The sequence below is a fragment of the Ostrea edulis genome, chromosome 2, assembly GCF_947568905.1.
Source record: "Ostrea edulis chromosome 2, xbOstEdul1.1, whole genome shotgun sequence".
NCBI lineage: Eukaryota > Metazoa > Mollusca > Bivalvia > Ostreida > Ostreidae > Ostrea > Ostrea edulis.
This window is the reverse complement of record NC_079165.1, coordinates 102,645,071-102,668,886: the sequence shown is the minus strand read 5'-3', so window position 1 is coordinate 102,668,886 and position 23,816 is coordinate 102,645,071. Positions and strand designations below refer to the sequence as shown.

Below are 23,816 nucleotides of genomic sequence, written 5' to 3'. Positions count from 1 at the left end.
TTGCCTTTACTGTATGATTATTTTTCACAAGTGTCTATCTGTACATGAATGATGAATGTACAGTGTTATTCCCAAATCCCTTGGTAGTCCATCGTAAAGGGAACATTCGCTTTGTTATATTATATGTTGGCTATTTATAAATCTCTTCAAAATACATATGTAACTTGGAACAAATGATTAGCGATCTCTGTCGTATGGTGGGTGGATTTAAGGGAGTGTAATGTATATTTCATGAACAGTTACTTTAAGATCTACTATTTTCTATTGTATATCTTAAATCTTGAAAAAATACATCAAATAACTATATTATGATAATAAAGTTCTTCCAAATAAAAGAAAATGAATAAAAACTATGTAGTGAGGTATCTCTCTCTCTCTCTCACACACACACACACACACACACACACACACACACACACACACACACACACACACACACATACGTGTAACGCGTGTCAAATGAACACCTTAACTCCCCACCTGCAACTGAACACTTCTACAGTTATTGGTATTTTAGTACGAAAATTTACTATTTGGTACTAAAAACAACATAGAAGACATTGCTGCGGTCGAAATTTGTGAAATATAGTTTTATTCACTCCTTGAATTTTTGCTTATCAAGTGAACACTTTCCTTTACACACTGTCAATTGAACACTTTCCTTTACACACAGGCAATTGAACACTTTTCTTTACACACGGTCAATTGAACACTTTCCTTTACACACAGGCAATTGAACACTTTCCTTTACACACGGTCAATTGAACACTTTCCTTTACACACAGGCAATTGAACACTTTCCTTTACACACAGGGGATTGAACACTTTCTTTTACACACGGTCAATTGAACACTTTCCTTTACACACGGTCAATTGAACACTTTCCTTTACACACAGGCAATTGAACACTCTGAAACACGCGGCCAGTTAAACACTCTGATACACACGGGCAATCAAACACTTTGAAACATCCAAACAATCATTCTCACCACGCTAAATACATAAGGCCAATCTCTAAAACTTACAAAAAAGTGTGAAACGATTACATAAATGGAAATTGGGATGGTATAGACAGGGAATCCACACATTTCGTTGAAATTATCGCCTTAAGAAAATCAACAACAAAAAAGGGGGGGGATAGTATTGATCGGATGATTGATTGCTTATATAATTTACGTCCCGTCGAGAATATTTTATTCATATTGAGACGTAACCAGCTTTAAGCGGAGTACCTATCCAATGTATCCATAGGGTTCAAGGTTGTAGCAGTGAGGGTTCTTTGAAATATCGTGCGAACACCTACTACATGTACGACCAGGGGTCTACCTTTATAAGGTCACATCTAAAAGATCCGTGATTATCACTTCTAAATGTCGAGCGTTTGGCGAAGGAGCAATCACTACCAATTTCAACGTCTTAAAATTGGGTTTGCGGATGAACGGTGCTTGAACTCACGACCTCCCGGTTACGAAGCGAACTCTCTACCATTGAGCTACCGCGACCGGTCGGGGGAGGGGTAGTAGTGTCCATAATGATAACTTTAATTGTAATAATAACTTATAATAATTATCATTATATATATATATATATATATATATATAATATATATATAAAGCACTAAATAATCACAACTAGGTACTGAAAATTTTCGCCCCAGCCCGGGGTCGAACCAGCGACGTACGGCACCCACCACCAAGCAAGATTGTCAAACCAGTGCGTAAGTCCACTCGGCCACAACAACTTCCCTGATATATATATATATATATATATATATATATATATATACTTCTATGATTATAGACTCCCTCGTTTGTCAATACATGCTGTACGGGCCAGACTCGGTAGTAATTCAACCAAAAAGTATGATAAATAAAATCAAAATTCTGTATAATGCAGTGCCTAAAAGATCTAAAACAAGTATTAATAATTATATACATTTTTTGTATTACTTTTAAGTTTTTTGTTGACTTTTGATATAGATAAAAATTAGATATCTTTGTAAAAAAAAAAATGTTACGCGATATCTTAATTCCACTCCAAAAGGTAACATTTTCATGAACATTCTGTGTAAATGTAACTACATAGATGTGGCCTTACAAAAAACTTTAATCAAACGTTGCAAAAACCATAAATTGTTTGAAAATCCGGTGTATAACACCAGTTTATATAACTTCAGAATCAGGATTTGCTCCAGATTCCTTCATATACTGTTACAAAAATATCTACATGTTTATGATATGTACATGGAAATTATGTCAATTTTGACTATCATCTCACTTTGAAATATGAGGACAAAATTGTAATAGAAAACCCCCAAAAATCACGATTTTCCTTCATCTTAGATATTTTTGTTTAGAGATTTCGTGCTTTAGGCACTCATTACGTCCTCCCCTTGGATAATTCCTGGTTTCGCTCCCGCCACATGCCAACAACTAAATATCCGCTAAACGTGTTGCACCCCCCCCCCCCCTTCTAAACACGTCTGAAACACACTGAGGACAGGGATGACCAAATTCAAGGGAATATATTACTTTCTGTTTTTGTTCAAAAACTGGACGTGTCCTCTCATGACTTTTGTAATACAAATTCACCAGGATGATTTTTAAAATCTTAATGTTTTACATAAGCTCAAATAATTGAAGTCCAATAATATCCATGTGGTGGAAATATTGCTTGCAAAAATTAATTTAGAGCTCTGTATGAATGACTTGATTATCTCTTTTAATTCAATAGATCTTTTTAATTATATATACAGGGCTATTTCATAAGTAATTAATGCGCACATCGTTGTTTTGTTTTTAAAAAGAGAGCAACAATTCAATTAAAGAAATCATTCATTCAGTTGTGGATATGTCGAATTAATTAAGGATTATATCTCAATTAGATAATTACTCTCACTAACATAATTATTGCACATATCAATTTAATTAATGATATCATTAATTCAATAGAAGAGAACAATAATCCATTTATTGCGCACATTAAGTGATGTTAGCATTAATGAATTATTGCTCTCTTCAATTGAATTGTAGCATGCATTAATTCTATTGTTGGTATCATTAAATTATAATTCATTTGAGGAGAGCAACAATTAAATTATTGTGTGCATCAATTCAGCGGAATAAATAATGATATCAATAATTCAATTCAAATGAAGATATCATTAATTATTTGAAGAGATCTTTGATTGCAATGTTGCGTGCATGAAATGAATTAATAATATCTTCAAATAATTAAAGATATCTTCAAATATCTGAGTTTGTTATTTTGGCGCTCCATAGATCTAAAACTATTCCTAGTGGATTCCAGTGCTTTCTGACTCAAGACATCACACCAGTTCTTGCCACAAATGAATCTCACCATACAAGTGATCTAGCCACCTCTCTTTTAATCTCTTAATAGTATTCATATACGTAAGAGGATTTTTCTCCTTGAAAAGGTGATATTTAAAAATTTGTCACTCTTTAAGGAATTTTATGATCCCCTAATAGTATGTACATATACCATGGTAATTTCTGAACTGTTCGGTGAAAACGTTGACAATCAAGAATCAGTCACTGGTTATTCATGTGAAATTTAGCTATCTCATATGAATAAACTCTTGATTATTTTACTACAATGTACCATATAAACCAATTTCGGAAATAATTCCTTATTTGTCTTAAATTTTAATTTGATATAAAGATCGAGCAAACTGAAACAATAAACCAAAGTTCACATTGAACACCAGTGAGGCAATCATATACAAATATCAAATTCATATATTACAGAATTCATTAAGATATTTGAATTATTCTAATCTTTTAATGTGTCATGGTAGCAATGAAAACAGCAGGTCTTTTATTCTCAGTCATATATTTTATTATATAACAGGGGATATTACATGTACAATTAGTAAATATATATACATCATATATGTAATTGCATGTGCGAGAAAAATGTATACATACATACATAAGTAATTTAACCACAGACATATCCATAAATTTACATTTAATACATTGAATGAATTGAATATGTCCTTTGATTAAATAATCAACAAAGATGGATCCATATGATAATACATGTATTTGTAAAAGAAAAAAAGGAGTTCCATTTCTCATACAAATGATATAGGTAGAAATATCAAAATCAACAAGAGGACAAGGGGCAAATCGCTCACCTGAGTCATCTTGGCCCTGCTGTTTTGATTTTTAAATGCTATTTTATCAATCTTTATTCTCATGAATGATGTGACCCAAACCTAGCTCTAAAGAACACAACATTACTAAAATGAAATCATATAAGACAAAGATATGACTAGCATGATATTGCTGTTCTGGATAAGACCAAGGTAAAAAGTCGTAGGTCTTGGTATGATATGAAAGACCTTGCCATAAGTAATCAATATACAAAACATAAAAGCCCTATCTAAAATAGTCCTGGATATACTTAATATGTTATACTTTCTTAAAAGTATGTCAAACTCAGAATTCAGGGTCACAAGGTCAAATAACATAATATGATTGATTGTTTTAACTGTTTTCCGCCACACTCAACAATTTTTCAGTTATCTGGTGGTGCCCAGTTTTTATTGGTGGAAGAGAGAACCCAGATACAACGTACCTGGGAAGAGACCACCGACCTTCCGAGAGTAAACTGGGAAACTTTCTCAATTACCGGTGCGAGCAGGATTCAAACCCGCGCCAACCAGAGGTGAGAGGCTCCTCAACAAGATGAAAGGTTTTATCATAAGAAATTCATAATATATAATATATATGAAAGATCTACCTTAAACACAATGTAGTTCAGGACATACTGAATAAGTCAGATTTGTTTTGCCATAAAAATTGTATATACAAGATATGAAAGCCCTAGCTTAAATAGTTCAAGAGATATCTTTAAAGAATTTTCCTTTATATCAGCTAGCATATAAAACTTTGACCCCCTATTGTTACCACACCATAACTCCCGGGGAAATGATTTTAACAAACTTGAATATGCACTATGTCAAGAAGGTTTAATGTAAATTTGTGTGCTTCATACTAAATTTGAAAAGAATTCCGTTATATGAATCGTAGATTGATCGCTGTGCGGTATCTTCATCTTTCAGTTATAGAATTTAGTTAAAAATGTTCAATTGTTAATGTCGACGGACTACAACAGATGCAGATCAATAGCAATATGTCATCTGAGTTTACTCAAGTGACCTAAAATTGTATAATTTTTCTAAAGCTTTTGAAAATTGATAATGCTATAAAAGCCTAGTCTGATCCCTTACACCCCATTTCAATAGTTAAGCGTAAAAACAGACTGGTGGGGATGGGGACCAAACTTAAGAAAGCTGTGAGATTAGTTCAATATTCAAACCTACAGTATTTGAATAATAAGTATTTAACCCAACTGGGATGATTTCATCCAAAATATTTCACTAAAAATGTTTGTGAGGATATTAGTTCACACAGACATTATGTTTCAAAATGAGTATGAGTATGGAAATGAACTGGGGTTCAAATTGACTGGCTACTTAACATGGCTACATCAACAAAGAAATTGAAATCACTTGAAGCTGTTTTGGGGTTATATGTGGGTTTAGAAAATATTTGAAAGTATGTTTGGAAACAAGTATAGTGGGAAAATATGTTGGGAATTATTTAATATTAAATTCATGACACAGCGATGCAGGAATGCAGTGATAGAGGGACTTAAACATGCACTTTTTTTCTCTGCCATAAATTGAAGTTTTTTTTATAAGGGGTTCATCTGAAGCTCTCTTTTCAAAGAGCTACGGTTCTGCATCTAGTTTTTGAGGAGAAGATTTTAAAAGATTTTCCTTGTATATATTTCACATGTAAAACTTAAATCCCCTATTGTGACCCCCACCCTACCCCTGTGAGCTTTTTACAAACTTGAATATGCACTATATATGAATGTAAAACTTTGATTCTCTATTGTGACCCCACCCTACCCCCAGAGACCATGATTTGCACAAAACAGGAACCTTTCGTGTGAATTCAACTTTCCTGGTCCAGTGGTTCTTGAAAAGGTTTTTTAAATGACCCCACCCTATTTTTGCATTTCCATGATTATTTCCTTTTTGAAGGGTGCATGACCCTTTATATGAATAAACTTGAATACCCTTTATCTATTGATGATGCATACCAAGTTTGATTGAAACTGGCCCAGTGGTTCACTCTGGAGAAGAAAATGAAAATGTGAAAAGTTTATAAACAGACAGACGACAGGCAAAGGTGATCAGAAAAGCTCACTTGAGCCTTTGGCTCAGGTGAGCCAAAAAAGTATACAAACATGTTTAATGTTAAACTTGTTTGTTTTATTGCTAAACAGCTCCATTGCCAGCATCTACCCTTACTGAGCTTCCAGTGTCAGACCTTGATATCAATCATCATCACTCATTTTGACTATCCAGGCCAAATTAATCTTTTTGCAAGGGTGAGGCCTGGCTGTCCTGTCGAGGTTGAAGTTTGTACTTCCACACTTGGCGACCCAGTGGATTGATCCTATCCAATCCTGTAAACTCTAGGTCTTGTTCTAGGATCTCATCCCATGTCAGCTTTGGTCTACCTATGAAGTTCTTTTCTGTTGATAACGATGCATAACATTCTGACAAATCTGCAAAAATATTTAGAGAAGTGATTAGTAAAAGGTCTTCATAGAAATAGCAATAAATGTATAAATAGATGAAAATCATAATTTCTATTTCTACAAAGTAAGTGTTTATCAAATGATCAACTGTAAATTACCTAGGCTGTGTCAAGCTGAATGAGCTAGTTTGTGCAGAACGAACAAAAATTACACCAAACACAGCGACACCTTTTGGAAATTTTATTTTTACAAACTTGAATCTGCACTACAGAGCTGTATGTCAGGAAGCTTTCATGTAAATGTAAACTGCTCTGGCCTAATGGTTCTTGAAAATTCTCTATACTTATTTGAATGTAAAACTTTGATCTCCTATTGTGGCCTCGGCCAACCTTCCCTGGGAGACATGATTATGACAAACTTGAATCTGCACTATTTCAGGAAGCCTTTACGTAAATTTGTATTTTACTGGCCTTGTTATTTTCCTACTTCTTGTGAAGATTTTCCCTATATATTTGTACATGTAAAACTTTGATCACCTAGTGTGGCCCTATTCTACCCCAGGGGGTCATGATTTGAACAAACTTCAATCTACACTTGTCCGGAAGCTTTCATGTAACTTTCACATCATCTGGCCCAGTGGTTCTTTAGAAGAAGATTTTTAAATGACCCCACCCTATTTTTGCAATTTTGTAATTAGATCTTCCCTTTGAAAGGGGGTGTGGCCCTTTATTTGAACAAACTTGAAAGCCCTTCACCAAGGATGCTTTTTGTCAAGTTAGGTTGAAATTGGCCCAGTGGTTCTTGAGAAGAAGTCAGAAATGTGAAAGTTTACAGACAGACGGACAACAGGGAAAAAGAATGTTCAACTTCAGTGTTACATGAAAATGTACTTCAAAATCACTCAACAACAATTATAATATTGCTGTATGGAAATTTTCTGTCCAAAGAAAACAATGTAAAAAAAATGATGTAATCTACACTCTAGAGCAACATGTGAGAATAATGAACGTGAAATATATATTCTGAAAAAAAAAAACAAGAGATGTTTGTAAAACACATATGCCCCCCATGGTGCAAAATTGAAAAGGGTTATACACACACCTCATTTAATTGATAGTATTATCATCAATTCAAAATATTGAGCAGACAATATCTTCCTATGTCAAGAGTGAATTGACCATGTGACCTAAAATTCAATAGGGGTCATCTACTCCTTATGCTGTACCAGTGTACCAAGTTTGGTACGTGTCAATCAAACAAATAATTCTTAAAATATAGGAGACAATATATTACTATGTCCAGTTCAACTTTTGACTTTTGACTTCAAAATCAATATGGGTCATCCTCTTCTGAAGATGTACCAGTGTACTAAGTTTGATGTCTGTCAAGTAAAAGGGTTATCAAGATATTGAGTGGACAGTATATTACTATGTCCAGTTTGACCCTTGACCTTTGACCATGTGACCTCAAAATCAATAGGAGTCATCTTCTCCTGAATATACACCAGTGTACTATTTAAAGTTTGATGTCTGTCAAGCAAAGGGTTCTGAAGATATTGAGCAGACAGTATATTCCAATGTCCAGGTTGACCCTTGATCTTTAAACATGTGACCTCAAAATCAATAGGGATCATCTTCTCCTGAAGATGTACCAGTGTACCAAGTTTGATGTCTGTCAAGCAAAGGGTTCTCAAGATATTGAACGGACAGTATATTCCTATGTCCAGTTTGACCCTTGACCTTTGCTCATGTGACCTCAAAATCATTAAGGGTCATCTTCTCCTGAAGATGTACCAGTGTAACAAGTTTGATGTCTGTCAGGCAAAGGGTTCTCAAGATATTAAACGGACAATATATTCCTATGTCCAGTGTGACCCTTGACCTTTGACCATGTGACCTCAAAATCAATAGGGGTCATCTTCTCCTGAAGACGTATCAGTGTACCAAGTTTGATGTCTGTCAAGAAGAGGGTTCTCAAGATACTGAGCAGACATTATATTCCTATGTCCAGTTTACCCTTGATCTTTGACCATGTGACCTCAAAATCAATAGGGGTCATCTTCTCCTGAAGACGTACTAGTGTAACAAGTTTGATGTCTGTCAAGCAAAGGGTTCTCAAGATATTGAACGGACAATATATTCCTATGTCCAGTGTGACCTTTGACCGTGTGACCTCAAAATCAATAGGGGTCATCTTCTCCTGAAGACATATCAGTGTACTAAGTTTGATGTCTGTCAAGAAAAGGGTTCTCAATATATTGAACGGACAGTATATTCCTATGTCCAGTTTGACCCTTGACCTTTGACCATGTGACCTCAAAATCAATAGGGGTCATCTTCTTCTGAAGATGTACTGGTGTACCAAGTTTGATGTCTGTCAAGCAAAGGGTTCTCTAGACATTGAATGGTCAGTATATTCCCATGCCCAGTTTGACCCTTGACCTTTGACCATATGACCTTAAAATCAATAGGGGTCATCTACTTCTTAGGATGTACCAGTGTGTCAAGTTTGATGTCTTTCAAGCAAAGGGTTCTCAAGATATTGAGCGGACATTATATTCCTATGTCCAGAGTAGATTGACCCTTGACCTTTGGACCTGAAAAACAATAAGGATCCTCTTCTACTCATAACTAACCAGGGTTTGACACTAAGTCACGTCCGACCGACCGAGTCTACTAAATGATAGGTCCGGTCGGGTAAAATGTCGATTTACTAGTCCGACTGGTCATGTTGAAAAAATAAACAAGGAACTTTATTTTAAACCATAAGATATCTTATTTTTAACTTTAAAAAATAACTGTAAAGAGTTTGCGAGCAATTTTGAACCGCGTGATGACAAAATCTCTATTTTTAGTTCGAATACATAGTCGCTGTCGGAAGTGATGTTTTACGACATTTACTCTTTGTTAATGGGTGTAAAGTTATATTTCGGATAAATATATATAAACTGAATTTATTTTCATTTGAAAAAAACCCCAGTTTATTTTAATTGAATATAAGAAAGTGTCTATCACAGGGATCGAAATTAACTTTTTTCACCACTAGCAAATTTTAGCTAGTGGATTATTTTCCAACTAGCAAAATTGAGCTTTTACTAGCATTTTTCAATCGATTACTGTTTTACATGAATTTAAGAAAACAAGCATGTCTCTTTATCAAAATTTTGGGAAAATCTTTTAAAATCTCCTTTAAAGTGCAATAATAAAAATAAGATTGCGAATTCTTTCATTTAAAATTCAATGAATTATCAGACAACATACATGGTGCGGGTCATATGGTACACTTGTGCGGCGTACTCGCTGTCCAGAGATCTACCACCTATTAACAGCATCATGTGGATTGAAATCTTGAAGACTGTTTGCGCCAATTTAAACTATATGTTCAAAACTTTTGGAAATTTCATCTAAAAAAATTCTAGTTGAAAAGAAAACCCCGCGAACTCGAAGTGTATGACTATAGAGTACAGAAGGACACCGCGTGAAATGGTGACACACTGTCATGTGTTGTTTTATATAGACACGGACGAGATCAATATGCTTGCTATTTAAATCAGACGTCTCTGAGACATCCGAAGTGTGTATGAAGTAGGCCATCGACTGAGATGACCTATTTATTCGATCCACGTTTACTTTTTCAATACTTGTATATTCATTCTGTAAAGAGTTTCTATGCACAAGACAAGATTATTGTAAACTTCAAAGTACAGCCAATAAACCGAGGAAATCCGGGAAAAAGATTGGGGTTTTTTCACTCGCAAAAAGTTGCGATCACTTGTGATTTTTTACTCGCAAATTCAATTTTTAACTCGCATTTAGCGAGTATTTCCCCTTAATTTCGTTGCCTGTATCAAATGAATAAATTAAATCGTAAATAGCCATTTTTCGTTGTTGACACATGTGCGGGAATGTCTCGACTTCTCGTCCTCAAGGAAGGATGTTCCGAGAAAAAAAAAAGGAGTAGATTGGGAAGTTTGAAAATAAAAGCACCAAATTGAATGACGAGACTAAAGATGTTTTTGAGACAATTAAGTACGTTTTAGTTTAAACTTAACGTTTGTCATTTGAATTAAGTACTTAAATATGGAGAAACCATTAGGGTTTCTTTTCTCTGGAAAGTTGGTCAGGGCTAGTGGATGTAAGGTCAGGTCTAGTAAATATTATTTGAAGTAGCCCGACTGGTCTAGTGCTCAAGAAAGTAAATGTCAAACCCTGCTAACCCACATATGAAATATCATTATCATCAAGTGAATGGTTCTCAAGATATTGAGCGGACAACACATGGTCTACAGACCGACCGACAGACCGACCAACAGGTGCAAAACAATATGCCCCCTCTTTTTCAAAGGGGGGCATAAAAATAAACTCCAACCACCTGCCCATTTTTATTTCCAAACAAAGATGAAAATCTAAAAAATAATTTTATGACTAGGACAAAATAAAAAATGTGTTTGTTTCAGGTCGCCTGCCCGACCCTAAATATATCCACTGACCCTATTAATTTTTTTCAATTTTCCGATTTCAATTCATCGATATACGAACTATTACCCGAAATGCCAAGACATCTATAATTGTAATATTAAAACTCCATCACATACTGTGTATTTTGTCAATTAAACATTGTGCTCTGAACCCATTTTTTATCTGTTAAACACATTATATTACAACTTTAACTATAAAATTTTCATTGATTCGAAGGCACTTATTTATTTTTATAAAAAAAAAATATTTAAAAAAAAATAAAATAAACCTACCTACCAACCCTTTTTTTAAAAATCAGAGGCGACCTAAAACAAAATTTTTTTTTTGGGCCTATGTGGCCTAAAATATTTTGTATACTTACTAATTTCAAAACTCGAAAGGAAATGTTATCCATGTGAAGCCATCGTGCTCTGTTCATCCTCTGGGGAAGACAATTAATTCTTTGATTTGCAGTTTGTGTCATGACTACACCATGATATCTTCTAATCTCGTCATACTATCAGAAAGTAATTTTGGCAGTTGGCAAGTGTATCAATGGTGTTACTTCTTCATGATCAGATCTTCTATACTGTGTCATATTCAGCATAAAGTAACAATTAAGGGCTATCATCTAGTTCTGAGGTACTGAGGAAGGGCTGTTTTTCTCAACACATAGCCTTTCTTCTGGTATTCTTAGGGATACTTTATTCATCTTTTAATTACATTTCCTTCTTGGAGATTAAAAGTTGAAGACCACTGAAAGAAAAAGAAGTGATTTAATGAATTCCATGTAGTTTATCGAATGTGCTGACCAGAATATTATCTAACTGTAGCCCCCCCCCCCCCCCCCCCCCCCCCAAGCATGCAATGTCATACATGTATCTGAAATCAATACTTATAAAAATTAATTAAAATTAAAATCTTCAAATATACAATCTTGTTACACATCTCCTATATTTTTCACTTACGATAACTCTGAATTTTTAATAAGTGCGTCCTTTTGTCCACAAACTTTTAACAACCCCTCATAAACAATTTACAAATATGATATCAGAAATAATAATCTAAAAAATTATCCTGTTGTTCATAGATGCATGCCATCAACATTAAGAGTATAACAAATAACAAAAGCTCTCCTGACATTGTGCCATTCTGAAAGAAATGAGGTGCTTATACCCCCAAAGGCAGGGGGGTAACCCAGAATTGTGTCTAGAGAGCGGAATAATATATTTATGGAATTAACCAAAAAATTAGTAATAATTTTTTTTTAGCTATGAATTCATGTTAAATAAAGTGCACCGTCATGGCACATGATACGCCCGTCACATATTGTTAACAGTATAGATAGTACCCATTAAAACATTTTTTTTTATATCACCTTAATTAAATGTCACAGTGACCTTAAAGTAGGATGCGACACACCTTCTACCTAAGATGCATTAGTTGACCAATTTTGGTGATTCTAGGTCTAATAGTTTTCAAGTTATGAGCTGGACAAGTTTTTGCCATATATGGCCATATCTTCTTAATGAAAAGTCACAGTGACCTGGTTTTAATGTGCGACATACCTTCTACCCAAGATGTATCTACAGACAAAGTTTGATGATTCTAGGCCTTGTAGTATTTAAGTTACGGGTCGGACACGAAAAAGCTAACAGACGGACGGACAGACACGCCATACCATAATACGTCCCGTCTTAAGACGGGCGTATAAAAATTGGTCATGGTAGCTCAGTGGTAACACAGTTTTCGACATTAACCAGTGGCCTGATGCCCGAGGCCAGTAAAATCGGGATCGGGCTTCTTAAAATATTAAACCCTGGAGTCCGATGGGCCTGTAAATGTTTTCTTATATGTTCTGTATATATTACAAATAAAGCGTGAGATTGACTCAGACTAAATGTCATGACTTAGTAGTCAAATTTCGCATAGAAAAATTATCAACCATGCTGCCTTTTCTGAAGTATAGGGAGGGGGCTCGTCCGGGAAATTCAAAACCACTCAAGCGTATTTCACAATCACAACCATCCGATAAAAAAACCAAAAAAAAAACTGTCGTACGAGGAGAAAAAAAAACGAAAATTCATGCCCCATTGGACCGAGGGCAGTGTTCAAAATTAACCATAGACCGAGTATATGTCAAATGGCACTGGTCTATGCCAACTGTAATTGAGATAGACCAAATTGTCTATGCCAATTTTCTAGATTTAAAGCAATAATTAAAGTTATCCAAGAGGGCCTTGCATGGTCAGTCGACGTCTGATAAACATTATGAGGAAAGGATGATATTACAGAAATGGAAAGAAAATACACTTTCCAAGTATATTAGAGGTAAATGAAAATGTTTTAAATTTGTGTTATTATTTTTTCAATGTTGTGGTCTATGCCAATTCGATGAGGTACGTCTAAGTCATCTTATTTTGGCATAGACCTGTGGTCTATACCAAGTTTTAAACCAATTTCGAACACTGCGAGGGTAGGCCTTGGCTAACATTTAAAAAATGTTTTGTACGTGGTGTATACAAAACAGAGTTGAACATGAGCTGCTGATGTATCTGCGAGATTAATCAGTCTATGCGAAAGACATCGGACTGTCGGACCTGACCGATGTGCAGTGCCTCAGGTCCGATGCATCATTTTTTACACCGGACCGGAATGTCAGATGTCTCAATGTCCGGTTTTGAGCTTTACTATCTTGATGCGGAGTTTGTTATAAGTAAAAAAAATAGCACACATCCAAATACGTAAATGAATTGATTAAAACCGCATGGACTGTCTAAAGTATTATACGGGAAGGATTCCTGGAATAGTATTACTAGTATAATAAATAAGATTCCCTTGGTTTTGCATTTTCACGTGTTTCACTTTTTTACATTAGGTTTTTCGGTCTGACAAAATTTGGTTCGGTCCGGTGTGTTCATTGATTACACTGGACCGAATGTCCTGTGTGGTCCAAAAACTTTCGCATATACTGGATTAATATGTTGAAAAATAATATAATCCTTTTAATGTCAGTTGATCTTTAACTATGATCATCTTGACCTGTATTTTCCTACAGTAAAAGAACTGTGCATGTGTCTATAGAGTAGAATCAGCAAATAACAAGAGATCAAATTAGAAAATAAACATTTTGGGCCTGCAAAATATTGTTCGGGCTTGCACAATTATTATACTGGGAGGCCCGAAGGGCCTGTGCTTTACAAAGTTTTTCGTGAAGACTGGTAACAGGATCAAGAAATCATGGTTTCGAGCCATGCTTGTACTTTATTTAGGGTGAAAATGTAGGTAGTGAGGTGAATGCTCCATCATCATATTTAGCATTCAAAAGAGAAAGTTGCTGGTCTTTCAGATGAGACCTTTAAACACCACATGCATGCGTCTAAATGTGTGGCACTTCATACTACTGAAATATTCTCTACAGGTATTATACTAAAATCAAACATACACATACATGTATATTCATATACATGTTAAAAATCTTAATTATCATTTTAGAATTTTCTTCTTCTGACAAAATGATGCGCAAGTACATAAATGGAAGCTATGCCACTATATGTCATGACACTGTACAGCTTGATCAGTTGATACATCACATAAACAGTCACAGATGTAAACAATCAAGAAAAACTTAGTACACAACATCACCCCTTAATTTTGAATTGTAGCTGAAGATCATTCTGCCAAGATCGAAATGCAGCTTGGCAATGATTAGCGAGGGTTATATTATTCTTAAAAAGTAGATTGAAATCAAAAGTTAACTGCCAAAGTTATCAGGAGACAATAATCCATACATGGTTCGAATTTCCTCCACTGCCACCTAAAGTGCACGTGTAAACAACGCGTGTGACATGCACCACACCCCGACAGGCTACATTGTAAACAAGTAAAATGCATTCAGAGTAATAGTTTTACATATGATATTCTGTTTGGTTTATAGTCTTAGTAGCTACATACCTATGCGGTACACCTGTACCATGTACGTACTGCAAACAGTGCGGCGTAATGTACATTTGCATCCTCGGGGATTTCAACCCGGACAAAGTGGAGCATGCCAATCCGAATACATATTTATCTTTCGTTTTTATTTTTGCATTTTATTTATTTATTTATTTATGTCATGGCGTTGGGAAAAAAACTTCAAAGTAGGGAGACAGATGAAAAGGGGGATACGGTCCAATCATCCAAAAAAAAGTCCCGTTTGGAGGGGTGGGGGTGGGGTAGATTCCTAAGGACTTGGCGCATATCTATTTGTTTTTAAATGTGAAATTCTATCCAAAATCAATATGAATTTTTAGTATACAGAGTACATTAACTGCAAAGATTAAATTTTAGAAAAAAACCCAAACAGTTCACGTTCCATTCCACCCCACTTCCGAATTAAGATTTTGCAGATAGGACAAAACATTTTGTTTTGCGTTATAACGCAAGATAAAAAAGATTATTAAATTTATTTGACAAGCCAACAACATTTATTTATGTTCCAGCTGCACCCCCCCCCCCCATCCCCCCCCCCCCTTTGCAAAACGATGGTACGCGCCTGTATATAATCCCTTACTGTAAAATATGCACACATATTCAATTTGTTCAAACACATTTAGGTCTATGAATCTACATTAATTATCCAATTAAAGTATAAATATATAGTTAATATCTAATACAATGTAGATGTATCGTGTCGACCTACATGCACTTATAATATAATAACCTTTGAAATCATAAAACAACTACTTTTTGTAGAAGAAGAGATGTAAAATATATACATAGGCCTAGATAAAAACAAATTTTGTTTATGGAGTGATATGTTTGATTTAGCACGCAGTGCCCAAATAGCATGGTATAGGAAAATTTTTACTGCTTCTGCCAATACGGCCACCTCTGTCTCCTCCCAATATTCCGCTTGTGCATTTTCTTTGCGTTCTTTTCATTCATTATTTTGGTCCAGACGACAAATGAAAAAGCGAAAGTATGTTGTACGCATGCTCAGAACGCGGTAACTAAGCACGTAAGCTTAGTTGAAAACTTAGTCGAGTAGTAACGTACGTATGTATTTACGTAGTTTCGTGAAACGCGGTTTGCGCTAAACTAAGATTATACGTAACTAGATTTACGCAGTCGGTGTAAGACTTAGTTAGTTGAAAATTTACACTTATTGATGAAACGGCGTCCAGGTCCTTGCAGGACTAGTTATTTTTTAAAAATACGTAGTTACCTCTAGAAATGGCGAATCCCCCCCCCCCCCCCCCGATCATTTTTAAAAAAATAGAACTGTCCAGAAAAGCATGTACATTCTTATTTAGTCAGAATTCAAAGTAGATTCAGGGGACTTAATTCGGCCCTTGGGTCCACATCGAGTTTGGTTTGTTACAACTATTCAATGGATTAATCTTAAAGCTGTATGGTCCGAATTACAATATTTTTTTCCATCTCGTAAAAACTCTATTAAATCATCGCACGTATCTAGTTATGAGAATGTACGACATGTCATAAATTATTTCACCTGTTTTAACCCAAATAATTTGATTTTAAATCGATGTTTACAAATAACCGCGTCACTCTGCCATTTCAAGTGACAGTCACGTGACCAGTTCAAACTTTCAGATCATCGGTGATCTTATCTGTGTAAAGCTGTGTATTTTGTTATTTCAGTACCGTACCATAAGTTTAATAAAAATATCAAATACCTCTTAGTAATTCGTTGTTTTACGGTCTTTCAGCCTTAAAACTATGAGTCAATACATCATGTTGGGATTCCCCTGACGCGCGTGGGTCTATTTATAGACGTCTATTAGGGGATGATTTATATATGTAGCCACTATATTTACTTTCTAAATAATATTCGCAATGTTTTCTTTTACATGCAGATGTTTTCAAGCATGTAATTAAGGGAAAGTTAATAACTTTATAAAGTAATTAATCTGCTTTAAAGTAATTATGTACAAAAATAATACATGAACATCGGGTCATACAGCTTTAAGTTATCGTTTATCAAATTTGGTAATGCGCGAGATGTTGAAGAGGTAAAGTTCAGGAGCCATGTTTCGCAGGAATGTACCGTATTTGCTAAGTGTAATGGCTTACCCCCCCCCCCCCCCCAATTAATTGATCGCTTTTAGGCGTCTAATGTGATCAGCATATTCAAACTAGTCTCCTATTTAACCACTGGCTGATCTAGATAATTCTGAACGAAAGGATACAGTAAACTGCTGGATGTCTGTGGACTGTCTTATGATCCCTAGTGAGTCCAGTGCAAAGCCTTGGTGGAGAAGGGGGAGTTGCAAGGGGGGGGGGGGGGGGGGGGGGCGAAGTCAGTGGCGGATTTTTAAAAGGGGGCGCAGCCTAAAATTTTCAAATTTAAGGTAAATCTTGGTATCATGATTAGAAAAATGTATTAAACGATAAAAGAGGCAATAATTTCTTCCATTCCCGGAGAAATAAATGACAAAATGATTTCTTGATTACTTTATTGAGATAACTTCATTTTTCCAGAAACCCTTAAAATTTGCGTCATTTTACACTTCATTAAAAATGACATATTTCAAGTCCTGTAAAATCCAGGAGCTTCCGGGGGCTTCGCCCCCTGGACTCCTACCAGGGCTTTGCCCTGGACCCACTGGCGGCCTTGAGGCGGCCCCCAGACCCCCTGCTTCATAAAGTGGCGCCCCCATAACCGCAATTCCTGGATCCGCCCCTGGAACAAGTGCGTCCTGACAAAATAAAACGTACATGCATGCTTTTTCGACATCTATATACAAAATAACATATTTGTGAAGGGAGGGAGGGGGTCTCCCGGCGCAAGATTCCTCATTGCTAACTACATGTATGTTCAACTAGTCCTTATATGGAACCGATCGCGGTAGTTCAGTGGTATACCCTTTGGTTCGTAACCGTGAAGTCGCATGTTCGAGTTCTATACTCGTGTCATTGCTGCATCAAACCTCAGACGTAAATATAGTTAATACTTTTCCGTACGCATTGCTATCTAAAAGTGAAAATCACGGATCTTTCGGATAATGTGGCCTTAAAAGCAGACATCCCGTGTTACAACAGGCGTTGACACGTTAAAGAACCCCCACTGCTACGCCACTGTGCCCGTACATGTAGCATAGTAAGTCTATTTGTGGTACGTCACCTGCAGCTGGTGACGGCTAAATATAAGTGGGACCTAAACTAATGAAATCCTTCGTAACAAATTAAAATAAACAATCCCTCGGATGCAATACAAATGAAAGATTTTGCAATGCAAATGGAAATTATATAATGCAAACGAAAAAATTATATAATACAAACGGAAAATATAGAATACAAATGGAAAATTATACAATACAAATGGAAAATATAGAATACAAATGAAAAAACATACAATACAAATGGAAATTATACAATGCAAATGAAAAATTATACAATGCAAATGGAAAATTTAGAATACAAATGGAAAGTTATACAATGCAAATGGAAATGATCAAATATTGCAACGTTTGACATGCCATATTGAAGATACTGTCTGAGGGTTGATTTTTAATATCAGGGGAATGTAGGTAAAGAAATGTTACACTAATAAAGTGATGCAATGTACTGATGAATGTATTGATAACGTGATATATACGAACCCCATCCTGCCTGAATAAAGCCCTTTGCTGTGCGCTAATGGCTGGGTAACTAATAGATGCCTCCTTTGATATAGAAGCAGGTTGCCTTCCACCCCACCCCCACCCCTTCCTCCCCGAAATGAGTGGGAGTTAAGAGTCAGATGATTGAATATGTAAAATTGGTATTGGGTTAAGAGTTTTGAGTTCAGGCGTGAAAAGAAAAACATTTTCTGCATATGTTTAGCTAAAGAAGAATTCTGCAATACTTGAAACACCAATGCTCAAGACTTGAAACTGACTTTTTATAATTTCAACCAGTCCGCAGAAAAATTTACCAGTCCACCAGTTTTCCAGAAATAATTGAACATATTTCATTAATGTGTAACGGAATCTTGGTCACAGGAACCCAAATTCTGTTATAAGGGTCACAACGACCAAAAATTCTGTAACCAGAACCAGTATATCAGGGACAATAACTCGGGTGATTAAATGCCCTGCTAGTGTAACACTGGCTCTAGTAAAATTCAACCCAGGTATCGTTGTTCCTGAACTCTGGTCAACACATCTGAATGAAAACACCAGTAGCTTACAATTTGAATGATTTAGGATTGATTGATATTGTAAATTACAGGAAATAACAAATTGAATAAGAAAATAACAAAGTGTGAAATAGAATGAAAGTTGAAATGAATCAACACAATGAAATGTTTGTAAGGGAGGTAAGAAAATGTGACGGAATGAAAATATCTGAATATGTCCCTACTGATTTCAATAATCTTAAATATTTCCAAAAAAAAAAAAAAAAAAAAAAAAAATAGAAAAAGAACGAGCTACATCTTGACCTGCGTAGAGTATAACTTTTAAAGATAAACTATACAAAAATGATTGACCCTGAAAATTATACATGTATACACTAAGTATAAAATCTCCTACTACTGTCTACAACACCTTGAAACAGGACTTGGAAAGGAAAAGCCTATAATAAACTTGCAAACCACATACTAACTCCGAGTATTATCCTAACAAAATAACACCCAAAGTCTGCAGTAAAACATTGATGTTTTTCGCAGTTCCTAACACCTATTCTTACAAAAATCATGCTTATTTCATGCTAGTGATTACATGTATATTCAGAGCTTTAAAACCTTGAGGCTTTTGTTGCTCAGAATAAGAGAAAAGGAATCTAATCCTAACCAAGTGAAGTAAACTGGTCAAACATAGCCTTATATACCTTGAATTATATTCAATAACTTAAGCCAACTAAAACCAAGAAACTATCCTGACTTATCCAATCAAGCGATATATAGCTTATTTCACTTAGGAAAGCTTGACAACAGGGATGCCACTTCCTGTTTAATATGAAAAAACCCCATGTGGAATGTATCAACTATATCTAAACATGAAAAGTACTAAAAAATTAAATGACTGGCAATAAGTAAATGAACTTCAAATGTAATAAGAAACTGATTTTACAACAATCAGGGCTTGAAATAAATGCACTTCTGTGTAATAAAAAAATCAGATTCGCCACAAATGTTATTAAAATGAAATAATAGTTGAACTCAACATGCCTCAGACAATATTATAATATTTATGCGAGATTTATATTTACTAATCGGGTTCACCTGGTATTTACAGAGGAATGTCAAATGTGCGTTTAAGATTCATAAGTATATTTCCCAGAATGACGATTTAAAAAATGGACCAGTCCCGTCGGACTGACTGAAACAAATGTCATTGAGTTCGTCACACTTTTAACCAGTCATGTACTGACGGGCATATGTTAATTTCGAGCCCTGATGCTGTATGATTTGATCTTTAGACCTGAACAACTGCCCCCAAGCCAGATTGGTCAGTTTTTGAAGTTGATATAAAAACTGAAATAGTATCTCAAGATGCAGTAGCATGATCAACACCTAATTGAACTTATCTCACCGCCTGGCTCACTCGAAGTCATGTAAAAATTGCCCTTGTAAAGCAGACTAAAACTCTAAGTTGAATAACACCAATGAGGAAACAAATTAATAATTTACAACAAAGGCAATGAAATGGGCTTTGTGATATCTTGAGATATATTAGAGTTCTTGTAACCCGCCATTAACTTCTTCCGCTGAATTAGCATTATCCCTGCGACATTTGACTAATGAATGGAAAGCATTGGACTTGATACAGCAATGGAAAAATTTACAATTTGGCTTGTTGCAAATGCAAGGTGAAGATAACAAAGAGTGATCAATCTCATAACCTATAAGCATTTAGCAATACAAAATAGATAGTTGGGCAAACACGGACCCCTGGACACACCACCCTGGACATACCATCATAATTGTAAGCATAACATTTGCGCTGTACTTGTGGGTCTGGCTGACAAAATCCTAAATTTGTGGAAGGGGGTGATTGCATGTAAATCATCCACAATTCCGCATCAACTGATGCCCAGCATAATGAAGTATTGTACGATTTTTTCAGCCGAAAGTGGGAACTGAATTTCATAATCCAACCAATTACCTCTCAATTTTTCACCCCCCCCCCCCCACTCTCTCTCGATCAGTGTCATATATCTAAACAGTGGGATTCCTTGAGACTTGTATTTTGTTAAGTATACTGAAACAAATGTAGAAAAGGCATCCAGCCATGTGAAAAATTTGAATTTTTTTTTAGTCTTTTTGTTTTGGTTTTACCTGAAAAATACCATCCTCAAATACCGTTTGATTTTGCTGAGTTGCAGTAGGATCATGAGATAATAGGGTTGCAAAATTTACAAAGTGATTATTAAATATTTTTCTCTGGTGTTTTGTGGCACATGTCACCGCCGGTGCTGTAGGCCTATTTGGTAACAACAATGGTGCCGCACTCTGCATAACCACCGGAACTGCACCTTGAAACATTGCCGGTCTCGAACCCTGCATCATCCCGGAGCTGCATTTTCAGTCTCATCAGCTATCAGGTTGCAATATGGCGGCGTTGGCACGAGTCACAGTAGCTGCTACTCGCCGATTTCTAGGGCGGTAATTTACGGACGAATTTACTGCTTTTTGTCCTCTAATACGGATTCTTTTCTTTTGTTTTCCTCGCTGTCCGGAGCATCTCTGTCTTAACTGACCAAAACTCGCAGGATTACTACAGATTACAATTGAAAAAATAATTGTGCGTCTGCACCTGTCAAACTACGAAATGGAAAGGAATAATCTAGAAGACATACGCAGATTAAAGGAAGTGAAAGCTAGTATACCTACTGAACCCGATTTAAATTAATTACAACAGCAACAATTATGGAGCTTTGAATATGACTTGCACAAAATAACCAGGTTTATCCACATTGGATAAACCCCATTAATACGTCCCATAGTCGATCCGGCCCAGACAAAATAATCACCACGTTTTAAAACTATTTTTCCATGTGTTATTTACAGTACTGAATTGGTTTAATTCAGCTGCGTATTTCCTCTTCATTGTGTGTGCCTCTGACATAAAATATGCTCTCTGGTATTTATGAGTTGATTGCAGACTAACATAATATAATTCGTGATGAAACAACCATTAAGCAACGAAATATGAATAAAATGGTAAACCTGTGTTGCATGTATGCACTCTAATGTTTGCTGTCGGGGTTGGACCTCCTGATGACAGTACTGGCATGGAAACTTAATTGTCAGAATGATGGGCAATTTTGAAGATTGGCTTATAATTGGCTTGGTTTCGGAAGATAAAAAAATATTCCTAAGCTCTCATCAATTCTTTGAGCTTCTGAAAAAAATCTAAAAGTTACACTACTGTATGCTCGCAATAAATGGTTTAAGATTGCACAGCAATGCAGTTATAAAAACTCTATGTCGTGTTATCAATGATTAATGGACACACTTTTACATTGATTGCTGTCCAAAGTTAAACAAGATGTACTGTGAGCAATGCTCACTAAGAATATCCCCCCCCCCCCCGCTTAACACAATATCCCAAAGGGTGTTGTTAATAGGTATAAACTAGGAACACAACATCTCCATGCGATGAAAAAAGCCGTTAAAGAATTTAAATGGAAACCATATTGCTACTTCGATGTCCAGTGCGCTTGACCTTTGACCTTTTGACCCCAAAATCGATAGGGAACATCTTCATCCCATGGGTAGTCCATATATATGATTGGTGACGGAAGGTGGAAAGGATAACGCTTTTTAGCCCGGAAACCATTGCGTCTACAGACGGACGGACGAACGGACGGACAGACGGACAACCCGATTCCAGTATACCCCCCCCACAACTTGTTGCGGGGGGGGGGGGGGTATAATAACGATGTCTTTGCAATCATTAATGAGCACATATTTTCATAACCAATTGTACTGATTATCGCACTTCAAACAAAAATTATAAAGCCTAAGGGTTGTACCAATCTAATTAAAATTAGATCCTATTATCCGCTCATCTTGAAACTATTCAATTGTGTTAAGAATTCACTTATAATTTGAAAAGATCTTATTTAAACGAAACTTTTACTAGTTAAATATCTATGTAAATAAAAACATGGCACGAGGCTTGTTTTCATAACAAGGACTTGTGACCTCTTTATCTTCCATGTACCTTGACTACTGACATTCAAATTTTTGCTGATCATTAGTATTACCTTAGTTAAGCATTCTAAACATTAAAAATGAAAATAATAAAATTTGAAGATTTTTATTTCAAACCGTGTTCATGTCCCTTCAATTCAGACGACCTTTTATTAATGAAGTTTTTAAACATAATTTTTAAAGCAATATAGTGCTAGAACTAATTGAGAGAGATTGAAACATTGCACTTGTTGATCTTGAAAATGTATTTGTGATATCACACTTTTTTCTGACAATATGATGTATAAATATATGTATGTCATAATCAAGATAACTCGGCAGAGAACAACTTCTCAAATAAGCAGAGCTTACTGCCAAGTTTGTGAATTATTACGGTTTACGCCAACAGACATTAAGGTCATACGCAACATACCATACAATACGCCGGTTTCGAGGTACAACCGAGTTATTTCCCTTTGGAGAACTCTCTTACATAGTGAGACGCGAAACAATTTGTTTACACGCGGGAGTGGGACTAATATTCATAAATGCGTAAGTGAATGTACTCAGTAATTTTCTCAAACACTCTTACATCATCCGAATTCGACTGATACACAAACTAAGTAAGTTATAAGTATTTAGGGAGT

At 35.6% G+C, this 23,816-nt stretch overlaps 1 protein-coding gene and 1 long non-coding RNA gene across 2 annotated transcripts in view; both read right to left on the bottom strand.

Moving 5' to 3' along the window:
- Positions 1 to 3,838: 3,838 nt before the first annotated feature.
- LOC130052025 (uncharacterized) lies at positions 3,839 to 15,076 on the bottom strand. Its single transcript, XR_008800364.1, has 2 exons — positions 11,425 to 15,076; positions 3,839 to 6,612 (listed from the first exon to the last, which is right to left on the bottom strand). It is a non-coding gene; the product is annotated as an uncharacterized LOC130052025 (long non-coding RNA).
- A 2,392-nt stretch (positions 15,077 to 17,468) lies between these two features.
- Positions 17,469 to 23,816, bottom strand: part of LOC125678956 (uncharacterized) — a 37,228-nt gene continuing 30,880 nt past the window's right edge. Inside the window, exon 8 of the mRNA XM_056153562.1 lies at positions 17,469 to 17,746. Within this exon, the coding sequence (XP_056009537.1) occupies positions 17,578 to 17,746 (169 nt within the window). The 3' untranslated portion in view covers positions 17,469 to 17,577. The remainder of the gene's footprint in view (positions 17,747 to 23,816) is intronic.